Source organism: Vanellus vanellus, assembly GCF_965231255.1.
Source record: "Vanellus vanellus genome assembly, chromosome: 1".
NCBI classification, from domain to species: domain Eukaryota; kingdom Metazoa; phylum Chordata; class Aves; order Charadriiformes; family Charadriidae; genus Vanellus; species Vanellus vanellus.
In genome coordinates this window covers 103,718,484-103,745,675 of record NC_138905.1, presented here as the reverse complement: position 1 = coordinate 103,745,675, position 27,192 = coordinate 103,718,484, and the positions used below count along the sequence as shown (strand labels likewise).

General features: G+C 46.1%; 1 protein-coding gene across 2 annotated transcripts in view; it reads right to left on the bottom strand.

The window, feature by feature from the left end:
• Nucleotides 1–17,212, bottom strand: part of ILDR2 (immunoglobulin like domain containing receptor 2) — a gene marked incomplete at its 5' end in the record, with an annotated part of 37,056 nt that extends 19,844 nt beyond the window's left edge. For both annotated transcript variants that reach the window (XM_082498371.1, XM_082498372.1), the window contains 3 exons: nt 6,341–6,460; nt 7,552–7,884; nt 17,167–17,212. In XM_082498371.1, coding sequence (XP_082354497.1) covers nt 6,341–6,460; nt 7,552–7,884; nt 17,167–17,212 — 499 coding nt within the window. The remainder of the gene's footprint in view (nt 1–6,340; nt 6,461–7,551; nt 7,885–17,166) is intronic.
• Nucleotides 17,213–27,192: the final 9,980 nt, after the last annotated feature.

Below are 27,192 nucleotides of genomic sequence, written 5' to 3'. Positions count from 1 at the left end.
TGAGACAGAGGACTGCAGGCACTCCGAGACACGGCCGGGCACATCTGCCAAGTCGCAGCTCCGCACCCCTGCAAGGGCTCCATGTCCTCTGTGCAAGCTCTCATCACCAGCAGACAAACCCCAGGGGGAAGACGGAATAGGTGATGCCCCCATTTACCAGGGTTGTCCCCGATGGCTCTGCAGGAGCTGGTCCTTATTCCAGCACGGATCTGGGACGTCCTCCTGTCTCTATTCCCACTGCACTGCTGCAGGGCTTTACCCGCCCGCAGCAGCCTCTCACCAAGCACCCCGCACACCCGGGCCCCGGCCAGCCCCGACCTGTGAGGAGCCCGGAAGCCCCCAGTCTGCCTGGCAGAGCACAGAGTGAGAGGGCAGGACGAGGAATGGGAGAGGAAAAGCTGAGGGGGTGGAGAGCAGCTCCAGAAGGTGCAGAGAGAAAGAAGAGGCGAGCGAGGACAGGAGTTAAAACACAGGAGGCGGGCGGCTGACAGAGCGAGAGCGCAAATCGCAGGAGATCAGGGAGAATGTGGAGGCAAGCAGACAATTAGCAGAGAGTCTGCAGAGAAGAGACACAAAAATAATTAGGCTAAGTGGTGCAGCTGAAAAGAAATGATGACACGAATAAAGTAGGTGCAGGTGCAGTCAGGAACATGGCAATTGGGTAAATACTGGCAATTGCATAAGTGTGATAAATATTGGGTAAATATGGGAATAACTGTTGAATTCGTTTCCCAGCTGAGGGCTGCCTTCGCAGCCCTACCTGCAGCAGTGGGACCATGGTAGGCAGCAGCTACAGAGGGAACTATTTCTTCCTCACTGGCAGAAAAATTTGCCAAGCAATGCCACGGCAAGAGGCCGCTGGCACAGGGCACTGCCCTGAGGGGAGGTTGGAAAGGACAGGAGAGGAAGTATGGCCCTTGTAAATCAGATACTTTTCCAAGGAAGCTGCTGTGAGATTTACTGGGAGAGCACAGCTCTGCAATGAGTTCCTCCATGCTCCCTCAGCTCGGAGTAAACTTTATCCTTTCTTCCCATCCTGCTCTTCAATTGGAGGGAGAAACAGCAGCAGCCCTTCTTGGAGATCAAAGTTTTAGCAGGCAACAAAGACCTCCAAGGAGGCTGTTGCCATGGCTACCTTAGTAACGGAGGTCTTTTAATCACGCCAGTCTCCTTTGTGAGCAGCGTGTGGCTGTCGCTGGCAAATAAGGAGGAAAAGAGAGGTAAAAAAACCTTGGCAACAAGTAGCACTTCTAAATAGTGTGAAATAAGTAACTAGGAGTAGGCTGGGCTAGGATGAGGGGGACTGGACCCAGATTACAAAGGCAGCAGCGCAGTGGTCCAGGACAGGGCAGCAGTGCCTAGCGAGGACAGGACGAGCACTTTGGGGTTGGGAAGACGCCAGTGGCTTTCCTGGCATCAATGCCTTTCCTGGATTTTTAAGTGGAGGCCTCCCGTGCTGATCACTTCCTTTGCCTGCTGGCACTACCCGTCTTCAGTCACCAAGGCGCAGCTCAAGGTCGGAGAGCTCTCGCCATGAAGTTGCTCACAGACACCTCCCCAGCTGAGATCCGGCCCTCTCATCCCCAACACATGGCCAATAGCACTGATGTCTCTGCCAACTGCTGCGACCAAGTACTGGCTTGGATGCTACTGGCAGCTTTTCAGCACAACAGAGCGAGATCCTAAAACCATCATCTTGTAAGGGAAAATTTTGCCAAGAACTTTTCCGGCTCTGAAACCCCATCAACTTTTATAAGTTGCCAGTCTCTCCTGGCACACAAAAGACTCCAAACCTGGCTATATTTATATCAGCTATTGAGTCACTTTGCTGAGTAAGAACTGTCTTATTAGCAATGCACACCATACACACACGTCCCAGTAGAGATTTATCCTCTCTGAAAGCCAACGCATGTCTCTATTAGAACATTAATTACTGTGCAATATCCTGTGTGTATACGTATCTACATTCTTTCTGTCCAATGGGTGTTAGACTTGATAAATTTTGGGTTTAGCCTGTACCAATACTGGCTGGTAATACAAACTACCAAAGATGTCAATTTACCTATGTTAAGTGCTAGCTGACTTTAGAAATTAACAAAAACCTCAAGTGCTAATTGTTGTTATTTAAAGCATAACAATGGTAGGAGCTGAAGCTTCTAAAAGATTAATTATAAAATAATATTTCACTAATATATAATTTATGTAGTATTAGCTGCCAAATTGGATGGAAAAAAAAGCAGGCAATAGCTGTCTAGCAAAGCACATCAATCACTAACCAAAGTATCAAATAAACAACTGGGATTAGTGGATCACTCTCCTGTCTCTTTCAGGAACTTGACATGTCTTTGGGAATGAAGCCACTATTTTGTGAAGCATGTCTAAGCTATGTAAAGTATTGTAATGCAAACATTGCCAAGCTTGCACAGACCTATGCACTTCAGAGTAGCCAGCTGTGCAACTAGCTATACCTACAGCCATTGCCATTTCTCTACAGTTTGGGAAGGGAGCCGTGTAGCTGCTCCTACAGGTGCCTGCACGTTATTAGTAAATTTTGGCTCTCAGAAAGGCTTACTGGCTTATATGCAATCCCATGCAATTGAGCTAGACTGCTTCCTGATGTGAGCTGGGTCACACGAAGCTAGGATGGGATATCAACTGACACTGCCTTGTACTTCTGATTTGCAGGTTACTTCAGGCACCCTCCATCCTCTGCACTGGTACACTTGCAGTTCCCTTCAACAAAGGCTGCAATGTATTACTTTACTGAAGCCCACTGACCTTCTCATATAAAAAGCAGTGCACAGGGGCTATGAATAACAACTTGATTAACAGGACTGTCTGTGTTTTGAGAAGCAGGACACTCACCTGATAGCTACTAAGATAGAAATGTAGACTTTCTTAAATTTAAGATTCAGCCTTTTTGATTCGATCACTCTAGTTCTAAAAAATAAAAATGTATAAAGTTGCCAATGGATTCACTAGCCCAACTGTAATATCAGCAAAGGGTTCTACATTTCTAGTAAAACACATGAGAGCAGAGAGCATCACTTGACTCCTGCTGTGGAATTGCTAAGCTCTGTACTAGTCTAGTCCTGCCACAGCAGAAGCAGAGTTCATACAGTTTTCAGCACGCTTGACCCCTTTTGGAGATTCCAAACACCATCAAAATACAAATATTTAATAAAAGTGTAATAATACTTTTTAATCTAAATTCTTTCCTTGCTCTTTGGGAGGTTCACTACTAACCAATCTCCTTCTGTGTTTCTGAGGCACTATTGCTCTTCCCTTGCCTACACTGATTCCCTTAGAGAGGGTTAAAGTCCCTGACTAAGCAAAACCTACTGAATGGTCTTTTCAGCAAAGCACATAAGCACATGCTTAACATCAGGTATGCTTTATAAATCCTATCAGCTTTGCTGAGCACAAATGGATATAAATAAATGCTTATACGCTTTTCTGAAATAGGCCTGAAATGAAGATGGCACATTGGATTCTCTGAAGCTACCTAGAGTTGTCCAGCCGCTTTGTGTGTCAACATGATGCATCCAGGTGACAAAACTCAACATGCAATCCCATCATGACCCAGGCTGACTGGCTACTTAGACTTCACTGGAAGTCACTGTGATCGTTTTCCTAAGAAACAAGGAATACTGTAATTTGCTCAGGTTTTGGATTTTGCTCCAAGTTGTGATAAAGCAGCTTTTGACCAATTTTTAATGGTGCAATTCACTGTATAGAAAGCAGAATCCTCCACCTGTAGCTAAGCAAATTTCCATTGATTTATCAATGCTATTAGCTATCTACCATTTTTGCCTCTCAGACCTTTTAAGGTTTCTACATGATATTAAACTGCCCTGTCCAGCACTAGTTTTCTCTAACCTAAACACCCCTTTCATCTTGGCATTAATATGAAATCACTGGAAGGGATATTTTCCTATTTCCATTTCAGTTCTGATTCTTCTGTCTTCCCCCACTGACAAGATGAGTGGGTAGAACCTCTGCTCTATTCAAAATTCTAATCTATGCTTAAATCATGCAGCAGCCCCAAAATAAGCAATGTAAATTATATTTGAAAGACCACTGTCAGCAAGGAGCAAACAGCAATGTGCTGTGGGAATCGTAGTGTTGCTTGCAGACACTATCGCTCCACTGCTCCAACTGCTCTAACAGGGAATCTGGGTTCCACCCAAAGAGCAGCAAACAGCAAAACAGCAGACAAAACTCTGTTACCATATGTCCCCCAGGACTGTGGAATCACTCCGATCTACATCCATACTCACTGTCTCCCTCAAAGCAGTGGGATGGAATAGAAAATGTCCCATAAGATGCCAGAATATTAAGAAATTGCATTTTCACCACTGGCTGCTTCCTCCTTTAGCCATCAATGGGGAGTGGAAAAGGAAGAAAAAATACCAGCAAAGGCAGAAGGAGAAGAATAAGGTGGGAAGGGGAAGGAAGGAAAGAAGGAAGGAAGAAATATAGGTAGGTAACCTGGAATCGCTCCAAAACCTGGAATGTTGCCTCCATACACACTACCCAGGAAAAGAAATACACACAAGCTGCGCCAAACAGCATGAGGCAGAACAAAGTATGCCCACGACAAGTATGCTTTCATGCTGCTGCCAAACTTAAGAGTACTGCACAAAGTGCAAGGTCAGACCCACAGGCTGTAGTGAACAGAAAAGAAGATGCAGTCAAAGTAACGCAGCCAAATCTACGTGTTTCCTTCCAACATGACCACAACGAACTGGGGCCAGGAACATCATCAAGCCAGCTTCAGAGGAGGGGATTTCTTTGTTTTCCCCCCCACATGGTCTTCTGTACACACTGAAAAACAGATTCTTCCTGTTACCATGGCACTGTTTCATCACTGGTGTCTGAGCACAGCTGTAGACACATATAAGAGGAAGACACCAAATCCTGGACAGGAAGGTGAAGAAGGGACAAAATTCAGCAGCCCATCACCATGCAGCCACAGACAGCTCCTCTGGAGAGGCTACAGCTACAGCAGCTACAGCTGCCACCTGGCAGAGAGAGATAACTTCACCTGAACTAACTGAGGTCAGTCTTGAGCCTGTTATTAACTAGCATATGATACACAGTCACATTGTGGATTTAGACATAGGTATGACAGTGTTTTTTCGAGGGACCCATTCTCCAGTTGTCCACTGCTTGACTGACATCTAAAGGAGTGCGGGGAGGTAACGGGACTGCTATAGTCACTCACCAATTCAATCTGGTTTACTTTGTGATGACAACTACAGCTCCAAATATAAATGCCAATTAAACTCTGACCTTAGCCATGAGAGCAAGGGCACTTGACAGACATGTTCTATCATATGCCTCTACTATCACCTACACACTATAAACCCAAGCTTTTTAACATTTCCTTCACAGGATGTACAGAATCTATACACCCAAGAATCATGCAAGCATGCTGACCAGACAAACATTGGCGTCAGCAGGTCTTAAGGCAAGTTGGGAAAAACTCATCCGACTCTCCTGGGGCAGTCTAGGGGTGAAGTACTACAGCTGGCTCAAGGCAGTGTCAACAAATGCCCCTGAAAGACCCATTCCACTCTGCTTTTCTCCTCCAGCTGGGATGGGTGCTTTTTTGACCTTTACAGTGAGCTTGATTGTGGAAGCCGTCACTGAAAGCTAACCCTCCAAATAGGAAAGAAACTGGTCCTGCTCACCACACTGCTCAAGAGAGCTTAACAGAAACAGAACCAAGCACACATACCACCGAGAGGACAGGTCCTTTTAGTGGCAGTACCAGCTTAGACGTGATTAGGGTAATCGCGAAACTGCACCTCTAACTGGACAAGTATAATTAGGCAGACAGAAAAATCTCCCAAACTGACACACTCAAGCAGATAAACACGGTGCTTTTTGACATATTCACAGGTCAGAAGAGTGGGATGAAGGGAATGTTAAAAGGCTGCATAAAGCATACGATTTGATGTCTTATGGGTGTCTATTTATAAAAGACTGTCTCAAGTGTTCACTTTGCTGCAAGTTTATTGTTTTATGCCTTAAAAACAAGAGTTCTGACTTTCCACAGGCCCTGCACTTTCTGTACTCATTTACGCCTGTGTAACGTGTGAGCAGTGTGGGTGTAAACATTACTATTCTGGTTTGGCAGCGTTTGCCACCCACTTTGCCTAGGTGTGAATGACTGCACAAGGTGCAAGGCAATGGTGAAGGTACTGTGGATACTGTTTCACATAGATCTTACACCCATAGTAATATGGTGCACAGATATGTAGGGACAGCGAGAGAGCAGAAATAAAGATCCATCAGCTATCTGCTGAAGAAGCAATCTGGCAAGAGGGCTTACCAAGCACAAGCAGCTCCACCGATTCTTCATTCTTGCCCTCCACATCATCCGGTGTGATAATAAGGCAGTAATAGAGCCCACTGTCTCCCCACATCAACTTCCCAATCTGAAGGTCTGCATCTGAAAAGCAAAAAAGAAAAGTCAGGCTTTCCCTCCAATGCCTATAGGAAGAGTGAAGTGTTGAAAGCACTGGGTCCATCTCTGTGTCCCAAATCCATTTAATTTCCTTACTAAGAAGTGGGGTTAACCTTATCCAGAATATCACAGTAGTCAGGAAAAAACAACAGGCTCAGGACTCTGTGGCTGTAAGTGGGAAGACAGGTAATGCCACAGAGGTAGCTCACTCTGCAAGTACCGAGAGCAGAAGGGGTAACTAATGTCACTCTGTCCTTCCTACCACCTGAGGCCTGGGGTCCCAACAGTATTTGTGCCACACAAGAAGGGCTTAGACAGTGTCTCCTCTACAGCACTTCAGCCTTCTGCTGAAGAGGTTACATGAAAACAAAGGAAAACACTGCCCCTCGCTGAGTCTGATCACATGCCTTTCACACCAAGGAGCCTCCGCTTCTGGCTAGGTGGTTTCCCAAGACCAGAAGCCTTGTACTTTTTGAGGGACAAGGTTTCTCACACAGCCTTCCAGACCAAACGTTTAAAGACCCTGACACCCCCCATCTCCACCCAACTTGACTTCACCTCATGGAAATCTCTTCCCTTCACACTGCTCAAGGCTGTATGGGTTTAGGTTCATGAGGGGTAAGCTGGTGATGTCCAGAGCTGAGCAAACATAAGGTGCAGGATAATTTTGGTATTTCGGAACTGGGAAAAAATCAGTGGAGTTTGCAAGGAAGAAAAACCTAGCCCGCAGAGAATGAATTCATACCTCTCTTGCTGACGCTCCTTTGTTAAGGAAAATCTATATACAGAGCAATATGCAGAAACCAGGACTAAAACCCCTCCACTCATTAAAGGGAAAAGAATACTATATCAGGGTTGGAGACCTACATGGAGTCAGACAAAGGGAAACACCAAAGGAAATGACCTTTGGGTCTAGGGTTGGTTGGTTGACTCCTAAATGTCTGACACATGACAATTCCCTTCTAGCAGCCTTTTCTAAGGGAGTTTACTGAACAATTACTGCCAGCCTCCAGTATCCCAAATTGCTGAGGGTGCATTCCAACCCCCAAGAAGCATCACTGGGGTAGGAGAGTTACCGTGGACAATGCTGACATCTCTTTCCTTATAGAAGTCCCCTATAGTGACTGCAGATCCTTGTTTGGAAGCCACGACACGGACTGTCCTCCTGCTGTCCACACAGTCCAGGTAGGGGTCCCAGTCCAGGTTCCTCTTGCTCATTGTTTGTAAACCAGAAGTCGCCATACCCAAAGCTTCTCCCATTCGGTCCTGGCAGTAAGATTTAAATCTCCACTGTACCACAGCTGGTTGGGTGGAAGAAGTAGAGAAATGGCAGCGAAGCAGAGCAGGCTGAAACAACATGGCCACCTTCTTCTTCTCAGGCACAGTGACCTGCAATCCTTCCACCTCAGCTAAAAGACAAAAACATGAGTGTCATATGCCTTTGCATTGTTTGAAGAGCGAGCTACTGCATTTCATCATAGCATCATTCTCCCCACGTACATAAAATTAAAATGTCCATCTGTTTCAGGTGCTAGGGTGCAATACTCCTCAATGTATTTAAGCACGGATGTTGGCAGCAGAACTAAATTTGTTTTCATAGCCTACAGCCACAAGGAAAAATAAAGCACGATGGGGCTGAAGGCTCAAATGTAGTACCCTTACACTCTGTAGAGACCCTACCACAGTGGCGTGATGATTCACGGCTTCTGTGGCAAGTTCACAGATAAGGCAGAGATATTCTAGGGATGGCCATACTCCATTTCCACAGCAGGTTAGCCGAGGAGCCAGATCTTGAGTTCATAACAATCCCAATGCAGAATAAGTCACTTCCCTCCCAATTTTGGTGGCATCACACCTCCTCTTTGAAAGTCAGGCAGCACGCAGTGCCTGGCCCAGCCCATTGAGCACTGGTGCCCAGTTAGTGCTGCTTGCTCTGCCAAACTCTAGAGATGCATGAAGGAATGGATCCAAATCACACAGTTCCTGCCAGGGCTGGTATGTAGCACTGAGAGAAACTGCACTATGTGGGAGGTGTGTAGAAAAATGGACTAAACACTCAAGTTTTTCACATTCCCAGGGAGGAGATGGATCTCAACACGTAATGTTTATCTACCAGCTGACAGAAGAGCTGCAGCCTGGAACTGATGTATTAAGACCTCAGAGAAGATGCATGGGTCTGCTGCCACATCCTTTTGTAGATTAGGGACAAGCCAAGAGTCAGTGAGCAATGCCAGCAGAGAGCCCTCAGGAGAGTGAGGTACTTCATCTACCAACAGGGGAATGGCCGAAACCTCCCACGCATGACCTTCATTGCTTCCCTCCTTCTTGCGCTGCAGGAAGCAATGACTGAGAGCACTTACACAACACTGGAAACACACATCGACACTTTCCCAAGCAGGGATGTGCCAGCCTATGGAGGCACAGAAACAGCTCGGGGGGGGGGGGGGGGGGGCACGACATCTAAGAAAGAAGATGTTTGTAACCAGGGACATTCTCTGCAGCTGAGGGGCAGCAGGGCCTGGCAGTGGAGGTTTGTATGAGAAAAGGGAACCAACTTCAGTATGGGAAATGTTGATGATGACAGCTCCCTGCACCCAGTTACCATACATCCCAAGGCCCGGAGCAGTGCACAGTGAAAAAAAGAACAAGACATAAGGAAATATTCAAGAGAATAAAGCAGAAGAGGATGCTTACACAACATCAGGAGGGACTGATGGACTTAGGGGAAGCTTACGGAGCAATGAAAGACTGAGGACAAAGAAGGGCCTCCTGATATTGGGAAGCAGTAGAAGAGAAGGGCAAATGGCAAGAAAGAAGAAAACAGACAAAGTAAGCATAAAGTATCAAGGTAAGTATAGGAAGCAGAAGTATAAGCAGGACAACAACCATGGAAGCAAGAAGCTTACGCTCAGCTGGAAGAAGCTGAAGGTATTTCAGCCTAGGTCAAAATAATTTCAAAGGGCGGGAGATTAAGAAATTATGTAGAGATGAGAGGAAATGGAATCAGCAAAACTAAACCACCCACTCCAGAAACAAGAGATGAAAAGGAGATGGAAGCTGGCAAAAGAAAGTGAAATGACAGGAGATCTTTAGGATGGGGAAAAAAAGGCAGAGACTAAAACACTAGAGCTTAAAGCAGAAAGAGAGCAATAAATGCATCAACAGTATGACAACAGCAGGCATAAAGGGACATGGTCAAGTTGGAGACAGCTGCAGACCTGAAAAGCAAAAGCAAGCAAAGATCTCATGATCAGGAGACAGAACCAATGGAACCAAAGTGGAGAAGAGAAGTTGGACCAACACTGAATATTCATTTCAACAAGTTATCAATGTCCAAACTATAAAGCAAAACAAAGTCTATAAACACCAGTTGGGGATAAAAACACATTATGGACAGAATGTCGGGGAAAACATATTTCAGAGGCAAGATAGTCACTAATAGTAACTGATCCAGGCAGAATTTGACCCTGGGGACTACTATGTGAAGGTGTGCAGCGCACAAGGGTGCTATAGCATTTGCACAGGAATGCTGTATTATGCATATAACGAACGCATGACATTATGCATATCGTACTTGTGCCATGTGGAAGTTGCACAGGAGACGTCACTAGTTTTGCCAGAAGTGCCTGGACCCAAATCCAAACACTGAATAGTGGATGTTCTCCAGAATACCACAAAACACAGCTGAGGTCCCAACAAGATGCTCCCAGCAGGGGCACGAGGCAGCTCCTCCACTTTCCCGAGGTGCAGGGAAAGAGATAATTAAGGAATTTCTGGCAGACCTCCTTTTCCCAGGGACTAGAGGGGCAGAAATGTGGGGGCCATGCAGCACTAAGAGATTGCCACCACTTGCTTCTCAAGGTGAACTGAGTGGTAACGGTGTCTTATTCTCTCCTCTCTAGAGACCCGTGCTTCCCAGGTTGCATCTGAATGCAAGAGACATGACAAACACCTTGAAAAACGAATGGGTCCAGGTCAGACCTCTATCTGGCAACTCTATGCCTGACCCCACACAGTCTGTGGCCAAAGCCAGCATGTGACATGGGCTGGTCAAGTGACTCATCATGTTACTTCAGCTTCAGGGATAAAACAGTGACACAGTGAATATTTAAATCTTTCCCTTGTGAACGAAGAACACTTCTTAGTAAACAGTGCTTTCAGCTAACCATGCACTGTAGCCCTCCTTCCCTGTTAATGAGATTAATGAGTTTGGCAAGCCAGGGACTGCTTTAATAAATGATTAGCTGAGCTTTAGCAAATTCTCATCTGACTAACTTTCCCCACCCCACCCCCATGTGAATGTCTATATCAAGAAAAGAAAAGCAGCTTTTGGGAAAACACAGGAATTCTTTTTCTACCCAAAAGCATTTGGGAGATGTGCAATAAATTATCTGGCATCTTCTATATCCTATCCCAAGCTCTTTACTAACTTTTAAAGTATTCTTTTCAGATCCTTTCCAGAAATAGAGTTTAAGAGCAACACAGTGCCTCAGATGGAGAGACTGGAGCAGTGAAAACTCTAGATCTATTTAAGTCAAATTATATATAATTATATATGGGTGAACTGGGAAATTATACACCTGTTATTTCCTCTGCCAAAAAAAAAAGATCGGAATAGATTCATGTAGTACGTCACTGCTGTAACAGCGTCCATCAAAAAGGCCAACAGGATGTTCAACTGTGTGAAGACAAGATGGTGGCTTTACACCTCCCAGTTATGTCCATGCATGTGAATTATAGAGGTCTGGTTGGCACTTCCTCAACTTCAAGAAGAAACTGCTGACCCCAAAAATCTTCAAGCGACAAGCCAAGATAAGAAAAGCCTCAGATGTAACACAGGACAGAACTCTGGGCTGTTTATACAGCAGAGCAAAAAAGAGTGAAAGATGTGAAAAAGGATGACAAGCTTAGTGACAGCACCATGGTAGCTCTTTGTCTAGTTTAATACAAGTAGGACTAAAAAGAAAATTAATTGTGCTCCGCTATTTTGACTAACGCAGCCAGAGCAGGATTAGCCTTTATTTCAAAATCATCATGGAAATGTAATTCCTGCACTCCAGAGAAGCAACCTGTTCATTGTGAATTTCACAATGTTTGAACTTTCACAAGAAAAATCTAGCTCAGGGGAGTCTCATGACTACGTGACAATTTTGCTTTCCTTCTTTCTTGTTCTCCTAAATCCCCAGAAAAAGGTCTGCAAATATTAATCAAGTGCATCTTAAAAACACGGTTATCCTTACTCTCAGAAAATAAAAAGAATCCAGGGGTTTGTGTGTCTGTGCATGTGTATATATACACTCCCAGAGAAAAAGCTTAAAAATAGTCACACTTCAGAAATATAATTGTATGGGTTTTGTCTGTTTCTCATTCACAATATGTATTTGTCTCCTTTCTCTGATTCTTCTCCTGAACTATCCTCAGATTATGCATTCAAACTATGCAATCAACATTACACACTAGCTATCACTAATACATTTTAGTGGTGATTAAAGAAAATTCCAGGAAGTGATTATAGAAGGGGATATTTGTAAGGGCACACTTGAGCCTTGTGAGCCTGATCTTCATAAGCGCCTTCCATGAGTAAAAGAGAGAAGGCAACGGAGAGGTAATAACTTAGGCTTTTGCTTTTCAGTTGCCCTCCAGAGGAGCCTACGCTTCCCTGAGGACAGATGAATCCTAGCAAGATTTAGCTTCACTACACAGCCTTAAGTTAGCCTTGATGAATAGAATTATAGAATGGGTTGGGTTGGAAGATCATCTAATTAGAATGAAGTTGATCTGAACCACAAATCCCTGTAAATAATGGCAAAGCCAAATACTGTAGTTTAGTGTAATAGGACTCAGACTGCATCCTTCGAGCACATCAGGTAAGATCTGAGTCCAAGAGAAGGCAGTATGCATCGTTTTTCAGGTCAGCAGGGGTCTCTCTACCTGAGCATGCATCACATCTCTTTCTTTGCAATTATTTGACTCACACTACCACTTGCCTGAGGCAGTACAGCTGATGCTATGAAACTGCAAAAATTACATCCTCCAATTTTACGCACATTTATTGATAGGAGGAGTGGCAGTTCTGCACACAGGAGAACAGAAGCCCTTGGGCCCTGAACCAGGCACCTCATGAAAACCACTCCTGGACTATACCTAAGGGCTTTGGCAGAAAAGCATACATTCATTGGTAAGAGATAGTGCTCCTAGGGTAGTTTATATCACTTCCCCAAACAAATAAACTGTTGGGCAAAAGGATGCTATATCTTTCTTTTTTTGTGCCTTGGCTACTATGCATCAATGAAAAGTTTTCTTTCCCCCACTGGTGAATACAGGCACACCATCCACACTTTCAAATGTGGATCAAGCCTGAATCAGGAAGTGATTCTTTGAGACTTAAAAGTCAGAGATGATACAGATGTGTAAACAGGTGAATGGAGAGCCAGTGGGATCACTGAGATTGTGTTGCGTTGTACAGATTCTTGCCTACTTGTGCTGGACTAAATCCAATCCATGCAATTAATCAGCAAGAGCCACCATCATCAGATTGTGTTGGGAAATTAATTGGATGTCTTGGTCTGGTTCCTATCAGACTTGTGTTCTCAGCTCTGTGGCCACTAATTGTCCACTTCTTTAGCCAGCAAGCAACCAATGCCTAAATAGGCCAGCTGCAGCTGAAGTGAAAGCATGGTACCGCTTTTTACAGCTCCATAGCAAAGCCGAGAATTTCAGCTCCCTAACTGCTTAAGCTGGGATGGGGCAAAACCAAAGCAGTTGGAGAAAAGCATGGCCTTGCGCACTCAGCACTCACAGCACAGAACCTCAATACAAAAACACTCCATGTATGACACAGCCCACACTCTGCAAACTGACTGCAGTAATCATTGGACTATTCCTTGCTCTTCCCCATTCTCTGTGATGGTGTTCCTCAGGTGCCCCATGCTCCTGACTTCTCTAGGGAAGTACACAGCCCTGAAATGGCAAGGACTGTTAAAGAGCTTTCACAGCAGCTAAGGACATTTCATAGGCTTTTCTAGCTATCGGTCTCTCTCCACCAGCTTCCCTGCGCTCATTACATTCTCTTATGACCTGCCCCTTTCACACATTCACAAAAGCGATCCTGGATGTTTTCAGGTGAATTATCTCAGCTTTGGCCACCAAATGAAATCCACCCTGTCTTATTACAGTCTGAAAGCTGTTACAATTGTCAGATGGCTCCTGGTTTACGGTCTTGGTTCAGCATCCCAGAAATCATTCCCAGAACTATCACTCAGCAATTGGTCACCACCAGAAGCCTAGAATGAAGAAAAGAAATGGGAGGAATCTCTCCAAGCCTTATTACACCAAGCCCTAACACCTGTCCTTGGGATGGCATTGGGATTTCCACTGGTGCCAGTCCCACTCAAGGTAATATCACAGGAATAAAAAGTAAGAAAAATGAGAGATTTTTTCCCAGATACACTACGCTTATGCTGTGTGCAGCCAGTCAAAGGAAGTGAGATGAAAACTTTAAATCAAGTCAGATAAAACAGTCCATCTATTTCCCTGCCTTCCCAAGAACTCTGCGCAGTTGGCCAGTAAATAGCAAAGCACAACTGTGCTCCAGCCTGCCCCCTCTGCCTGCCCGCCTAAACTGTGGCCCTCCTAAACTGTGGCTGGGAAAGCAGAGGTAATAAATCTACTTGTCTTTGTAGTTTACCACTGTGTTACAGTGGCTCTTCTGCATAGGGAGAATAAACAGGTATGGAATGCTAAATTATTGATGAAAAATTACTTTAAAGGGAGAGAAGATTGCATTTTAATGTGGGCAGTCTTCTAACTGTAATCTTTCCAAGCTTACCCTGAGTTGTGAGGCGGAAAAAAATTTGCTCTGCTTGTTCTGTAGGTAAAACTGGAGTTCAGTCTCCAGTGCAACACTTCTCTCTAGTTTTAACTGCATTAGGAATTACAGCATTAATAAGAATAATGGTAAACATCAGGGGACGATTAATTCCAGAATCAAGCTGCACTTGGTAGTTTACAAGAACCAGCTTTACACGGGGACTTAAGGATACTTGACAAATTGTACTTTCTTTTTCTAGAATGAGAAGAACACAGTCCCACGCACATCCTAACCCATGTCATTTCACAGGAAGGAATAAAGAATGACCTGTTCTTCATCCTTTTGCTGTTGTTAATAAAACACTAGCTTTAGGCGCATTGGAGAGCAGGGAAGGAGGAAAAGAAGCCAAACCAAATCCATTGTACCTCGTGCAGGATTTTTTGAAATTGCAGTAAGAAGTCACAAGGCACAAACCCAAACAAAAGATACATGAAAGAGCCAAAAATTAGAGACAAACAAAGGACAGAGGAATTATTGCCGGGAGGAAAGGAACAGGGAGCGCTGATTAGAAATTTCTCAGCCCACCTCGAGGAGGGAGGAGGGGAGAGAAGGGGGTGAGAGCCTCTCTTTCTTGCTCCCTTTTGTCTCCCTGCTTCCTCCCCATCTTGCATTCTGTCTCTTACCCTGGCCCCTCCACCTCCCAACCCCCACCCCTCTTTTCCAGAGTGGAGTGTACCACTCTGGCTGGACTCGGGCTCCTTACCTTGGTGCAGACCTTTCATTCCTTTGCACAGCCACAGGGGAGAGGAAAATCTTGAATCCATGTTTGCTAGCCTCTCTCCCTTTTCTGTACACACACGTACACACTCACACACACCCCCCTTTGCTTCTTTGCTTTCTCTCAGCCATGAAAAAGGACAACAGCGTCTGCTCTACGGTTGGGCGGCAGCGGCCGGGAGGCTGGAGGGGAGCAAGACGACACCAGCTGCCTCCATCTCTCAGCACACGGCTACGGCTAACCTGTTGCCTGCCGGAAGCCTTTGCCTGCCGGCAGTCGACAGCACCAGCAGCAGGCAGTCCTGTCTCAAAAGCCCAGGACTAGAGGAGACTGGAAGGTCTTCCTACTGCAGCGGTACCTCTCTCTCTGCATAGACCTTGCATGCTCCAACCGGCGGTCACTGCCAGTAATCATGAACTACCTTTAATGGAGGGAGAAAGGTGTCAACAGCCCAGCCTTTTAGCTTGATGGAAAAGTCCTGATCTAGCCAGACATGTCCAGATAATGAAGCTCGTTAAAAAGAGGGAGGAATCTATCTACACCCTGTACTCCTTCACCAGTCCCTGGATGCTATTTATCAGCACGCTACTATGGCTAGTGGCAAAGGAGTGGTAGTTGTGGGTATGCGGGCACTCCAGACCAACTCAGTGAAGCAGGATACGTTCAGAAGCAGCCAAATGGCAGGGAGGCAGGCAGGGAGAGAGGCAAGGAGGGAGGATGAGCTGGAAGCTGCCGAAGCCCCAGATGAGGCCATGAAACCCTGGAAGGGAGCAGTAGGCAGGCACCGGCACTGAAGATGACTCAGAATGTAAAAGCAAGGAAAGGGGTGGGTGGGTGGTGGGAGAGAGGTGTTATGACTAAAACCTGAATTTACTGCTTGTGAATCCTAAATCTGAATAGGAAGAGGGATGAGCCTGAGGTCTTTTTTGTGGGATACATTGGTGGTGGTGGGAAATACATGCCACAACCTAAGAGTGTCTTTTTCTTCTTTCAGCCTGTAACCAGCCTGCCTATCTAAGTCAGCCTGCTGCAGCTTTTCCTAAAGCCTCCTGCTCCTGCCTGTGCCTAGCTGCTGCACCGGCTACGAGGAGGCTGATCCTGCCGCTGACCTGACAGGGCTCCCTCTTGCTCCCCGATTCCCGGCTGCCCTGCTTTTCCCCTTCTGCTGTAATCCCTACCTTCTCCTTTCCTCGCTGTACAGCTCTCAGACCCAGCCCCTTTTCAGCTAGTTCCCCCTGCTCTCTCCCCATCGCAGAGCCCTCTTTGCTCTCCCCTCTGGCTCCCCTCCGTCTTGCTTAGGGAGGGCTTGCCCAACCTCTTTGGGAGCCGGCCGGACAAGAGGCGGCTGGCGAGCTGCGCTGGGGGGAAGCACTCCCGTCCTGCGCTCACAAAGGCCCGGGCACAGCTGCACCACCACCGGGGAAGGCCGGATCCTGCCCCCCCGGACGCCGAGGCAGAGGCAGGGCATCCCCCTCCTCTTACCCCTCTGTTAGACGGCGTGTGCGGCCAGGACACCGGGAAAGGAGAAGTTCCTGCAATTGTTCCCGACCCGGCGTGGGCGGGCGGGGGGAGCCGAGCGTTGTCGCCATCCCCCTAGCATCGCGGCCAAGGACACTCCGCCCCCCCCCCCCCCCCCCCCGTTCCTGCTGCCTCCCCGGGCAGGCTCCCACATTCCCCGCCGCAAGCGCGCTCCTCTCCCACCCTCAGCCGCCCTCCCGCGGTCTACCGCGACCCGAGCGCACCCCGCGTTCAAAAGGACCGGGGGCCCCTCGGACCTGCCTCCAAGGCCGGGCCCGGGCAGGCAGGAGGCGCCGGCTGCCTCCACCCCCATTCCCAGCGGGACCAGCCCTCTCCGCGAAGTCTCCGCAAACTGCACCGCGGGACGCCCCTGAAAAGACCCCCCCCACCCCAGACTGGCTCCCTCCGCAGCTGCCCTCCCGCAGCCCGCCGGGGCATTTCCCCAAACCTCCCGTTTTCTCCCTAAAGGAAGACGTAAAGCCCGCCGGGCACGGCACGGAACAGGCACGTCGGGGCCGCCGGGACACCCGTACCCCCACCCTCCAACCCAGCCCCCCACCCGCCGCCGGCAGCCGGCGGCCCTACCTGCGAGCCACAGGAGGACGATCCAGCCCAGGACGTGCCCATCCATCTTCCCGCTGGCCCCGGCAGCGCGGGCGGGCGGGCGGCAGGAGCGGGGCGGGGGAGCGGCGGGGCGGGCGCGACCATGCCGCGGGGCGGCGGGAGAGGCCCGGGGGCGGCCCCGCCCGGCGCGCCCGCAGCCCGCTCCGGCAGCCGCCTCCCCGCAGAGCCGGACGGGCGCTGGCGGCAGCAACGACCGCTCCGTGTGGCTCCGCTCCTCCCCCGCTGCCGGCTCCCGCGGCGGCTGGAGGGGAGGGGGGGCGCCTCGCAGGGCCGCCCCCGCGGCTGTCCGGGGCGCGGCGGCAGGCGGGGACAGCGCGGCGGCGGGGCTCGGGTGGGGGACGACGCCGCCGGGAGGCGAGCGGAGGACGGCGTGGGGAGATGTAGCTTGCCGAAACTGTGTGTCGTGTCCCCCCCCCGGCCTCCCGTCTCCCGTTTCCGGGGAAAGGCGCGTTTCGGTTGCCAGGTGCCGCTGGGGGTTTGCCGGAGCTGTTCCCAGCCCGTGGGGTACTCGGGCACGTTTCGCTGCGACTTCTTCAGTCGCCGAGGTCGGAACGACGCGCAGCCCCCGGCTCCCCCCGGCGGGGATCGCGGCGGCCGCTGCCCTGGCCCCGTCCCGGCTTACAACTTCACTAGTGAGCGCTTAAAAATGTCCGCTCCGAGCATCTATCCTCCTCAAATTAACCAAATGTATACCTTGGGAAATGAACGTAAACTGTTCTGATCTGAATTTCCCCGGGGTTTTCACTTCCAGCAAGGGCACCGCGACTAATTACTGTGATTTTAGATGAAGAGGGGATATAATTTTCGATGAGGAGTATGTGTTCTGGCTGTTAACGATGGACATCTGCGTTGTGGGGTGTTACGTTTTCAAACCAACGTGATATTGGAAGGGGGTGTACGTTTTTTGGAGAGAGGGGAAGCCAACTAGAAATACTGCTGAAGAAGATGGCTTTTTAAAAGACGGATGTTGCTCTGAAATTAAGCGGTCCTGGCCACAGTGGACCCACATGTATACATACATACTGTACTTAAAACTTCTGAACTTTCTGTGAGAGCGCAGTAAGTCAGTGGGATGATTCATGGGCCTAGAGCTGGCTAATTAGCAGCACGCTTTCTTTGGTGGCTCAGCACTGAAGAGAAGCACCTTCCAACATGGCATTCACCATTTGCAGCATCCAGCACGGCTTCCCTTTGTGTGTTGTTCATCTTCGTGTGTTTTTCTTTCAGGGGCTTGGCTGGTGTTTGTAACCAAAGTTTGGATTCTGCAGATGTCAGTGGTCCACATGGGAGATGGGAGTAGTCTTCCAACTTCTTCTCATCTGGAATCTGCCAAGGAACATAAACAATTCCAATTTTTTAACATGAAGTTGGGCCCCAGAAGGGAGCAGCGCTAGGTGTGTTCTGCTGCTAAGGGCAGGGTGCACAGGGATGCCTGAGGTAAAACTGTGCAAGCTGTTTGCATTCTAGCAGGTATTTTACAATTGCCTGTAGATTCCACATAATTTTGCCTTTCAGACTAAACTTCTCTACAGGCAAGATAAGCTTTTTTCGAAAGCATGAATAAAAATAGATCAATAATTTCTGAGTGAAAAAGAAAAACAGCATGTTTGCTATGACAAAAGATGTGTTGAAACATTTTGGTGGTTTTTGAACAGTTGTAGTCCCTCTGTTAATATAGTTAAAATGGAGCTAAGCAAGTAGACAACCCCTAGGCAGCCAGTCTGGTTTTAAGTGTTTTATTCGGAGATATTCAATGTTATTTAAAAATACTTTTCACATAGAAGTTTATTTTTATTCAACATTGCTTATAAAAAAAATACACACCCACCCCAATCAGTGTGCTGATGTTCCTCTCACCTGATACATTATGAATTTAGCTGTTTTGCAGTACTAGCTAAAACCCACTATTAAGAACTAAGACCCTGTTATGCTAAATAATGTAAATACACAAGAGCTCACAGTGCTGTTCTTCAGCACAGGGTGATCTGACACCCCACTGCCTTTGTGCATACTTGCAGGTGGAAGGCAAAGTTGAAACTCTCGTTAAGGCCACAAGAAATACATGTGGTTCCAGAAAACTCAGATGGAGCTATAATACTTCGCATCAGCTGAGGGCCTGCCTCACCATTGTTACGTATCTATAGGATATAATCCATGAAGGTTTGTATGGGCTAAATTAAGACTCCTAAAAGGTGAACACGATATTTTTTCTCTCCCTCCCTTAACCATTTTTCCTGATAACCCTCAAAATTTCAAGTGAAATCCTGGTGCCTTGCCTTTCTGTAACTTAATTGGCTAGGAGTCTGATCCAAAGTTTCCTGAGACAATGTTGATGTTGATATTATCTCATACGTTTAACATTGGGAGCAGCACAATCCCCTATGCGTCACTGTTGTTAGCTACTCTTAGCTTTTTTTTTTCTCTACTCCAGCTTTTGCAAATAAATTTGGCATACATCAGTTTTGCTAAACTTTTGACTCACAACAAAGGAAGGAAAGATTTTCAATACAAGGAAGAACCATTGTTCTGCATGTAACGTTGGATTTATAGCTGCTTTGAAATTTTCATCCACTCAAACTCACTGTACTGTTCTTTTTCACCTAATGTGAGCTATCGTTTGTATATATGCACACGCCCAAGCCCCGAATAGATGTTCCAGATCTCTGTAGACCTTTGATCTGAGTATTGCAACATCTGAGCTGGCTTAATAGTTAATGTTGGGATGTTGTCTTTCCTTTTAGCCAGTTCTTGGAGGCCAAAAGCTGCATGGCTGCAGTTAGCCCCATTTCACTTTCAAACAGTGGATAAATTCCTATGCAATTAGCCAGATCACTTCAAGCCACAACCCAGCAGGGATTCTCTGTCCCCTGAAAAACAGCATACCAGTAGACTTCAACCTTCATCTTCCTCAGTCATTTGACCACCTTGATACCAGATGACTGACCAAATTCCCCATACCTGTCCTGCATAATTTACTGCCAGACTGAATCAGAAGGGTACCATGCTACAACACTGATGTAAACAATTCCACGACTCTACCTGGGGCAATTTTCCTCTAAGCAATGGAATCATGGACAAATTCATTTGAACAATAGGGAAACAAGCAAACTCACTTTTCACTCATGCTGTGAACTCTTTTCTGATGCTGATGACTCTTTTCTGTTCTTGTCAACTACATCTTTCCTCCCTGCCTCCTTTCATCTTCCAGTACCAGTCTTTTGTGGTCATTTCCTCTGTTGATAAGCAGAGACAGCTTTTTGAGTTACCAGCATCTGGAATGATTTACACCAGCACCTCACTCAGAATGACCCATCTCAGCAACATCCCTGAAAACTCGCCAAGCTGCATGAAAATACTTCTCTTCACGTGTACTTTTGCACATCCATTCAGCCCCCTGGATTTCCCTTGTAGAAATTTCCATAGAAACAGTGATTTCAACAGCTTTCTGGGATGTCATACTAGATTCAGCCATTAGACACTGCTCTCTTGATTTAGTACTGAGACCAGCATATTACTCAAGCTATTAGGTGACACATCATCAAATCATAGTGTTTAGTGAATCTCTTCAGAACAGCTACTAACTAAAACTTTTCCTTGTTTGTTTTGTTACACTGGAATCTCTTATTAATTGTTGATAGCTTCACAGCAAGACATTGTTGAAATATATGCACTCTCTGTATATGCTGTTTTTTCTGAGCTGCCAGGCTACATTTGATAGTACAATAATACAGAGCTTTTACATCAGGAGTGGGTGATATGGATATAAAAACTGCTTTTGTTCTTAAGCATGATGTTTGTACCAACAAATGTTTAGAATATTTAATGCAGAAATTTGACTTTCTCATTTCAATGAACCTTGAGTTCTGTATATAAATTCAGCATCAGAAAAAACCCAAGAGAACAGCATCTTTCTACAGTATTCACTCCTCTGTATAAATTCCCCATGCTGTTCCTGATGCTTTTTTAGACACCAAAAGTCATAGCGTACCTTTGCTACACTTTCAGAGGGAACCTGAAATTTTCATTTAAATAAAACACTAAGTGCATAGCAGCAATAGCATTTTGTGAGGTTATTATATAGGTGCACGATCATAAGTGGATCATCCCAGGTCACAGTCTTTTGTGTCACTATATGCAAAAATACACAGAACAGGAATGAGACAAACTCTGCTTGCATATCTACAGATAACCAAGAAGATAAAGTGTTGTTAAACCCTCTAAGGTTTTCGCTGTAGAGAAACTGTGGGCAGCACAAACATCTTCAGGGAGCTGGAGTTCACTAACTGAACTTTTGTGATTGTCTAATTCAGCTTTCTCAATAAAATAGGCCACATCAGTTTACCACACTACATCCTGTTTGAACTACAGCATATCTGTTAGAAAAAGAATCACAGAATACTTTGGGCTGAAAGGGACCTCACCCTGCCCCTAATTTCATCTAAACTTCAACTTCTAGTACTGTGAAGCTAGATGGAAGGGCCTTCTTAAGGCATATCTGAACAGAGGTAACAGCAGACTATGATCAAAGCACCCTTTAACATTCTCTTTGGAAGCTCAACAGGCTGTTGTTTTACTATATTCTTGAGATAACACCAGATCTGGAGAGCATCCCAGGCACAGTTGCTAAAAGCATGAAAGCAGAAGTACTACAGCATCATCACTTCTGCTTAACATTTCTTTGTCTATCCTTGCTGGGATCATGCTGTTCATCCTTTTGTGAAATAGCACCACATGGGGAGCTCCTCTTTGGTGGATATCCCACTCTATCACCTATGTTACTAACTATTCCCTCAATCTTTGTATCAGTTGCAAGTATCTGTGAGGACTGACTGTTTCCTTCAAAGGTACCAACAAATATTTAGTAGTATGCAGCCAAGAAATGACCTAAGAAGGATATTGCTGAAAATGTGCAGTTACAATTCTTCATTTAAAATTACATTTTGAAACATCCCAAGCTAATGTTTTAACTGGGGACTGGATAGTCTCTGTATCATTGCATTTCCTTGATTTAGTGTTGTGTGGTCGAGTCACATGCCTAATGTGTCTGAATGCATTACCTTTAGCAACCACACTTAATATCTTTTTGATGCAATTACAAACCAATGTGACAGAATCTATTTTCTTCAAATTCGTGTTGATTGGCATTAATTACATTACTTTTCTTTAATTCATTATTGAAGCAACTCCTGTATCAGTGATTCTATTTTTTTCCCTGGGATCCTTGTCAGTCTGACGGGTCTATAATTACCCAGGTCATCCTACTTCAGGGCAGATCCAAAACAAGGAAAATTTTTGGTTCCTAACAGTTAGAACTGCAATCTAAGAACCTCTCATTCAGCAGCAACTTGAGACTGAAAGCACACATGTACTGTCAAAGTTGACTACACACAATTTTCCTTCTCTGCATGCCCAGAGTCCTGAGCACATAGATGTCTGACAAGCACCCAAGCTAAGGCTTACATGCACCTGGGTTGTTGCAGTGAGGTCCCTGTTTCCCTTCTGAAAACCTAGTCTTATCAAATATTAAGGATTTCTGGTATTTGTTCAGAATACTGGAACAATATGGTCATTTCGCTGGAGCCACAGCATTAAAGATATTCGAAATTTATGGCATAGAGGGGATGCAGCTGTACTACACATGGGCAGCTGTTTGCCACGTACCTTGTAACAGGTTTGGTGGTTCTGGGACATTCTGGTCAGCAGGGTTACTGTACTTGCCCAGCAAGTCCTATGCATCCCACAACCCCATGACCTGCTGCACTGCAACCCCCAGCACAAACGCTAATATTTCTGAAGAGCAGACAGAACCGTAGCAGCTCTCACTTGAGTTCCCCAAGAAACCTGAAAGAATGAGGCTGATATCACCTATGAGGCTTGACCTAGGACATTCACAATAGATCTCACACGCAGCAAAGCCCTGCAAAGGCAGGCAAGCGAACAAGGTGGGGGGGGGGTATGGCTTACCTTTTGTAAAAAGGCCTCCTGACTCCTAGGTGTTCAAAGTTACATCCTTAATCATACAGCTGAGATGAAAGGCACCCTCCACTCCTTTTGCAGTTGGGCCCCTATTCAGAAAGAAACCCAAGATTCATTAGGTCAAAAGGAGTGAGACCAAGAGAAAGCTGACGGCTATAGCTTACTGGTTAAATCATTTGCCTAAGGAAGGGGAAGCCTGCGGGTTCTGATCCCTGAAATGTTTATGCATTACATTAGAAACAATAATAATTACTGAACTGGAAAGGCAAAGTTCCCACTTTGTATCACTCTCCAGGGAAATTATGGGTTTAAAACCTCTATAACCAGGATGAGAAAGACATCAACTGTTAGATTATGTGATAAAAGCTTGTCTACACACCCACAAAGGAGTGCAGATAGACAATGTCATGGGGGTAGCCCAAATAATACCCCGCCCTGGCTCCTCCCACACCCATCACGAGAGCCATCAGCCCATCAAAGGCCCATCTCCAAAAGTCCAGAGGAGCACAGGGACACAATGGCAGATGGGAACCCAAAATGAAGGATGCAGAGGAAGGCCCCTCCCAGGGCCACCCCAGGAAAGCCCCAGCCCCAGGGTGCAGGCGTGAAGCCCATCAAGATGAGTCAACACCACAGCAACTTTAGGACTGAGGGGGGTTGCAGCCTACAGATATAGGACTCATGAAGGGATGCATTCGAAGAGCACAGGGATTGGGATTGCACAGGACTTCTGATGGGATGCTTAGGGGAGGAATCAAAGGCAAAGAAAAGGAGGGATATAGGTGATTTGGGAAGGAACAGGCGTGGGAAAACAAAGGGGTAAGGGAATAGAAAGGTAGAAAGGGCCACTTGCGTGTGAAGTTTGCTGTGTGATGTGCTTGTCTGCCCTGCCCTGCACCTGCTCAGCACAGCCCATTCCTATCTTATTTAATTCTTTTATAACTCTATTTTTTTTTTTCCCCCCTGAGTGAAGGACTCTCTATTTTGGGTGTATCGGGGTGTGTGTGTGTGTGTATGTCTGAGTACCAGTCTGCAGTCAAGCCATGGATTGGAGAGCCCGTGTGCCTGGGGGCAGCAACTGGAGTGAGTGAGAGTCTGGGTGCCAGTGGCTGGAGAGACCCAAGTGACAACAAGTGCCGTCCACTAGAGTGGATGAGGGCTCAGAAGCCCTTACATCAGGGGGCCAGCGAGGGGGTGAGTGAGTGTGCAAATGAGTGTGTCAGCGTTAGCAAAGATTAAGCTGGGCTAGCTGGTGAGAAGGTGATGTGCCCTGAGAGCCGGAGAGGAGGGAGAGGATAGTGCATCTCTAATGGCAAATCCACAGGAGGAGCTGGCATGTTTTAAATTTGGGAATACATGCTCGACCTCTCTTCAGTTGGACCTGGGAGTGTGGAGCTGTGTCAGCCTCACCTCTCTTGGGCTGATGGATCTGGCCTGATTCCTCTAACATAAACACCAAATATTTCACTTTGTGTGAAAGCGCTGCAGCCCCAGACCAGCAGATAAGCGGGTAGCAGCAGATGTAGTCACTGCCGTGACTTTTAGGATAACTTTGCTCATTCTTTCCAACGAACAACTGTGAGACACCTTTAAAAGATCATAGCTATGAATCCTGAATGAATGAAAATACATTACTGGCAGAAAAGTTCCAGATAGTTTTTCTCTCTGCATAGTACTAGACCCTATTTTGAGATATCTGACAAACTCCCTGCATTGATGGGAAAGCACAGGCCCCTAATTCTGGAGCTGGGTTTCCAAGGCCAGGTACCTAGGAGTAAAGTGTTGGCATATCAAGTAATTTAATTGAATTAAGTGCTTTTTTTTAGGAAAAAAAAAAGGTAATATATAACTACTGGCACAACACTTGCTTTTATCTGCTGGACTGGCGCCAGTGCTACAAAAGCTATTTACAAATCAGTGTAAATGGTCCAGAGAACTCCCTTCCCAGCTAAGTTAAACAGCAGACAATTGAAGAGTTAAAAGATGAGTTCCTTCAGAGGCACTGGGCTCTCCTCCGGGTCCTGGGGAAGAATACTGATGACTGACCTGTGCTCTGAAGATGATCTGTTCCCTGTTTTTTCTCTACCCCCCACCCCACATAGGAAAATCCTTTCTCTCTCTGCTGCTTACGAATTTTATTTTCCAACCACACCTCTAGCCTTAGGAGACCTATTACTGGAGCCTTGTGTTTTTCAAACAGTTGATGCACACATTATCTGAATTTCTTCAAAAGGAAGGGCTGCTAAAGGGTGGGTCCCAAAACTGCACACTAGAGAAAAGAACATGGTGTGAAGGAAAGTAAAACAAATGTGCACAGATGCAGTCCTAGCAACAACTCTTACCGTAATATAACAGTAAACACTGGCCTTTCTGCCTGAAAAACTAGACTCTGTGCAGAAGTCTGTATTTACAAGATACAAGTTATTTTTTGCAGCCTCTCCTTGGAGATTTAGCATTAATGTATCAGGAACTAGACCAGAATATAAATGATTTTCTATGACAGTGAAAGTTGCTTTAAAAATACTCACCTGTTCTCATTGAGTTTACATCACTGTTTTTACGTTTTTAAAAATGTGATTGACCACGCCTGTATGTTTAACAGCAAATTCAGTAAGTGGTTCACAAACATAAAACAAACTGACTGTATTTGAGCAAGAGAATAGCCTCCAGAAGACTAAACTGCACCAGCATTTTTTAACCCTCAGACAAACCAGCCACCAGTGAGGTGCAAGACCAATCTGATCTGACCTTACCTGCCACTGGTTCCAGCTAAGCCAAAGATTTAAGACTAAACAACAGCTACATCCTTTGGAGCTAGACAGACTTACATTACTTAACCAGAAGATGAAAAAAACAGCTACATCCTTTGGAGCTAGACAGACTTACATTACTTAACCAGAAGATGAAAAAAACAGCTAGACTGAGGGGAAGAGGCAGAGTTTTCCAGTGATTTGTAAATGGAGGTGATTTATCACCATTTTGATCCTCATGTCTAGGTTTACAGTAAATTCAAGAGGACTCTGGGATAGAGGATTGGAAAGAATCTTCCAAGTCAGGGCTACACCATTCGCTTTTATTGAGGTTGTCTGGGTAACTCCAATGAAGATGGCTGCATGAGGAGCAGCGTGTTAGCTCTTGTTCTGCTGCACTACGCACGCAGGCTCTGCCGGAACTGCAACCGCGTGATGAAGAAGATCCCCCAAAAGACAAGAGGAAGAGTGAGGAATGTGGGAGACATCACACACCTGGGACAAGGAAAACCTGGCCAGAATTTAACCAGGGCCTATGCCAACACTGCCACTTCAGTAACCCTGTCTCATGCCAAACGTAGGGTCCTCTGTTGCATGCAACCAGATTTCACAATCCCTTCTGTAAATTAATTAAACTTTGTTTTTTAAACTTTGTTTTAAAGCCAGTGGTTATTGCCCTGCTAATTTCCTTTTTTAACTATGGCCAGTGAAGATAATTTGTTTTTTGAGAGAGATCAATAGAAAGCTTAAGGGGGGAAGCAACTCATGCTGCTCATCAAGATGATGCAGATCAGATTATTTGCAGCCTTTATCTTATCTGAACTGTGACTCATTATGCAAACTTTCAGTAAAGGAAGTGTAAATTATGTCAATAAGATGGATGAAAAGAAACAAACACAACAAAAACCAACCCAAAACCACAAAAAGAGAGTCTGGACAGCAGCCTCAGTTTTGTATAACATGAGCTCACAAATTATTTTTAATAAACAAGTTTGCATTTCCAGGCACACGCATTCCCTCTCACCTCCTCCACTTTTCTACTGCGTATCTCAAAACCAAACGCAGTCCTCTTAACCAAATTTGGTCTTTACCTCTTCCCCCACTCCCTCCTGCATCTCCTGCGCTCCTACCCCCATTATCCGTCGCCCCCAATTCTGACCAGGACCCCAGGACCTGATAGAGCTTTGAGCGCTGCTGGAAGCATCAGAGTAGGCACATCACCATGATGTGCATCTCGTCTTGTGGAGTGCCAGCTCTGCCT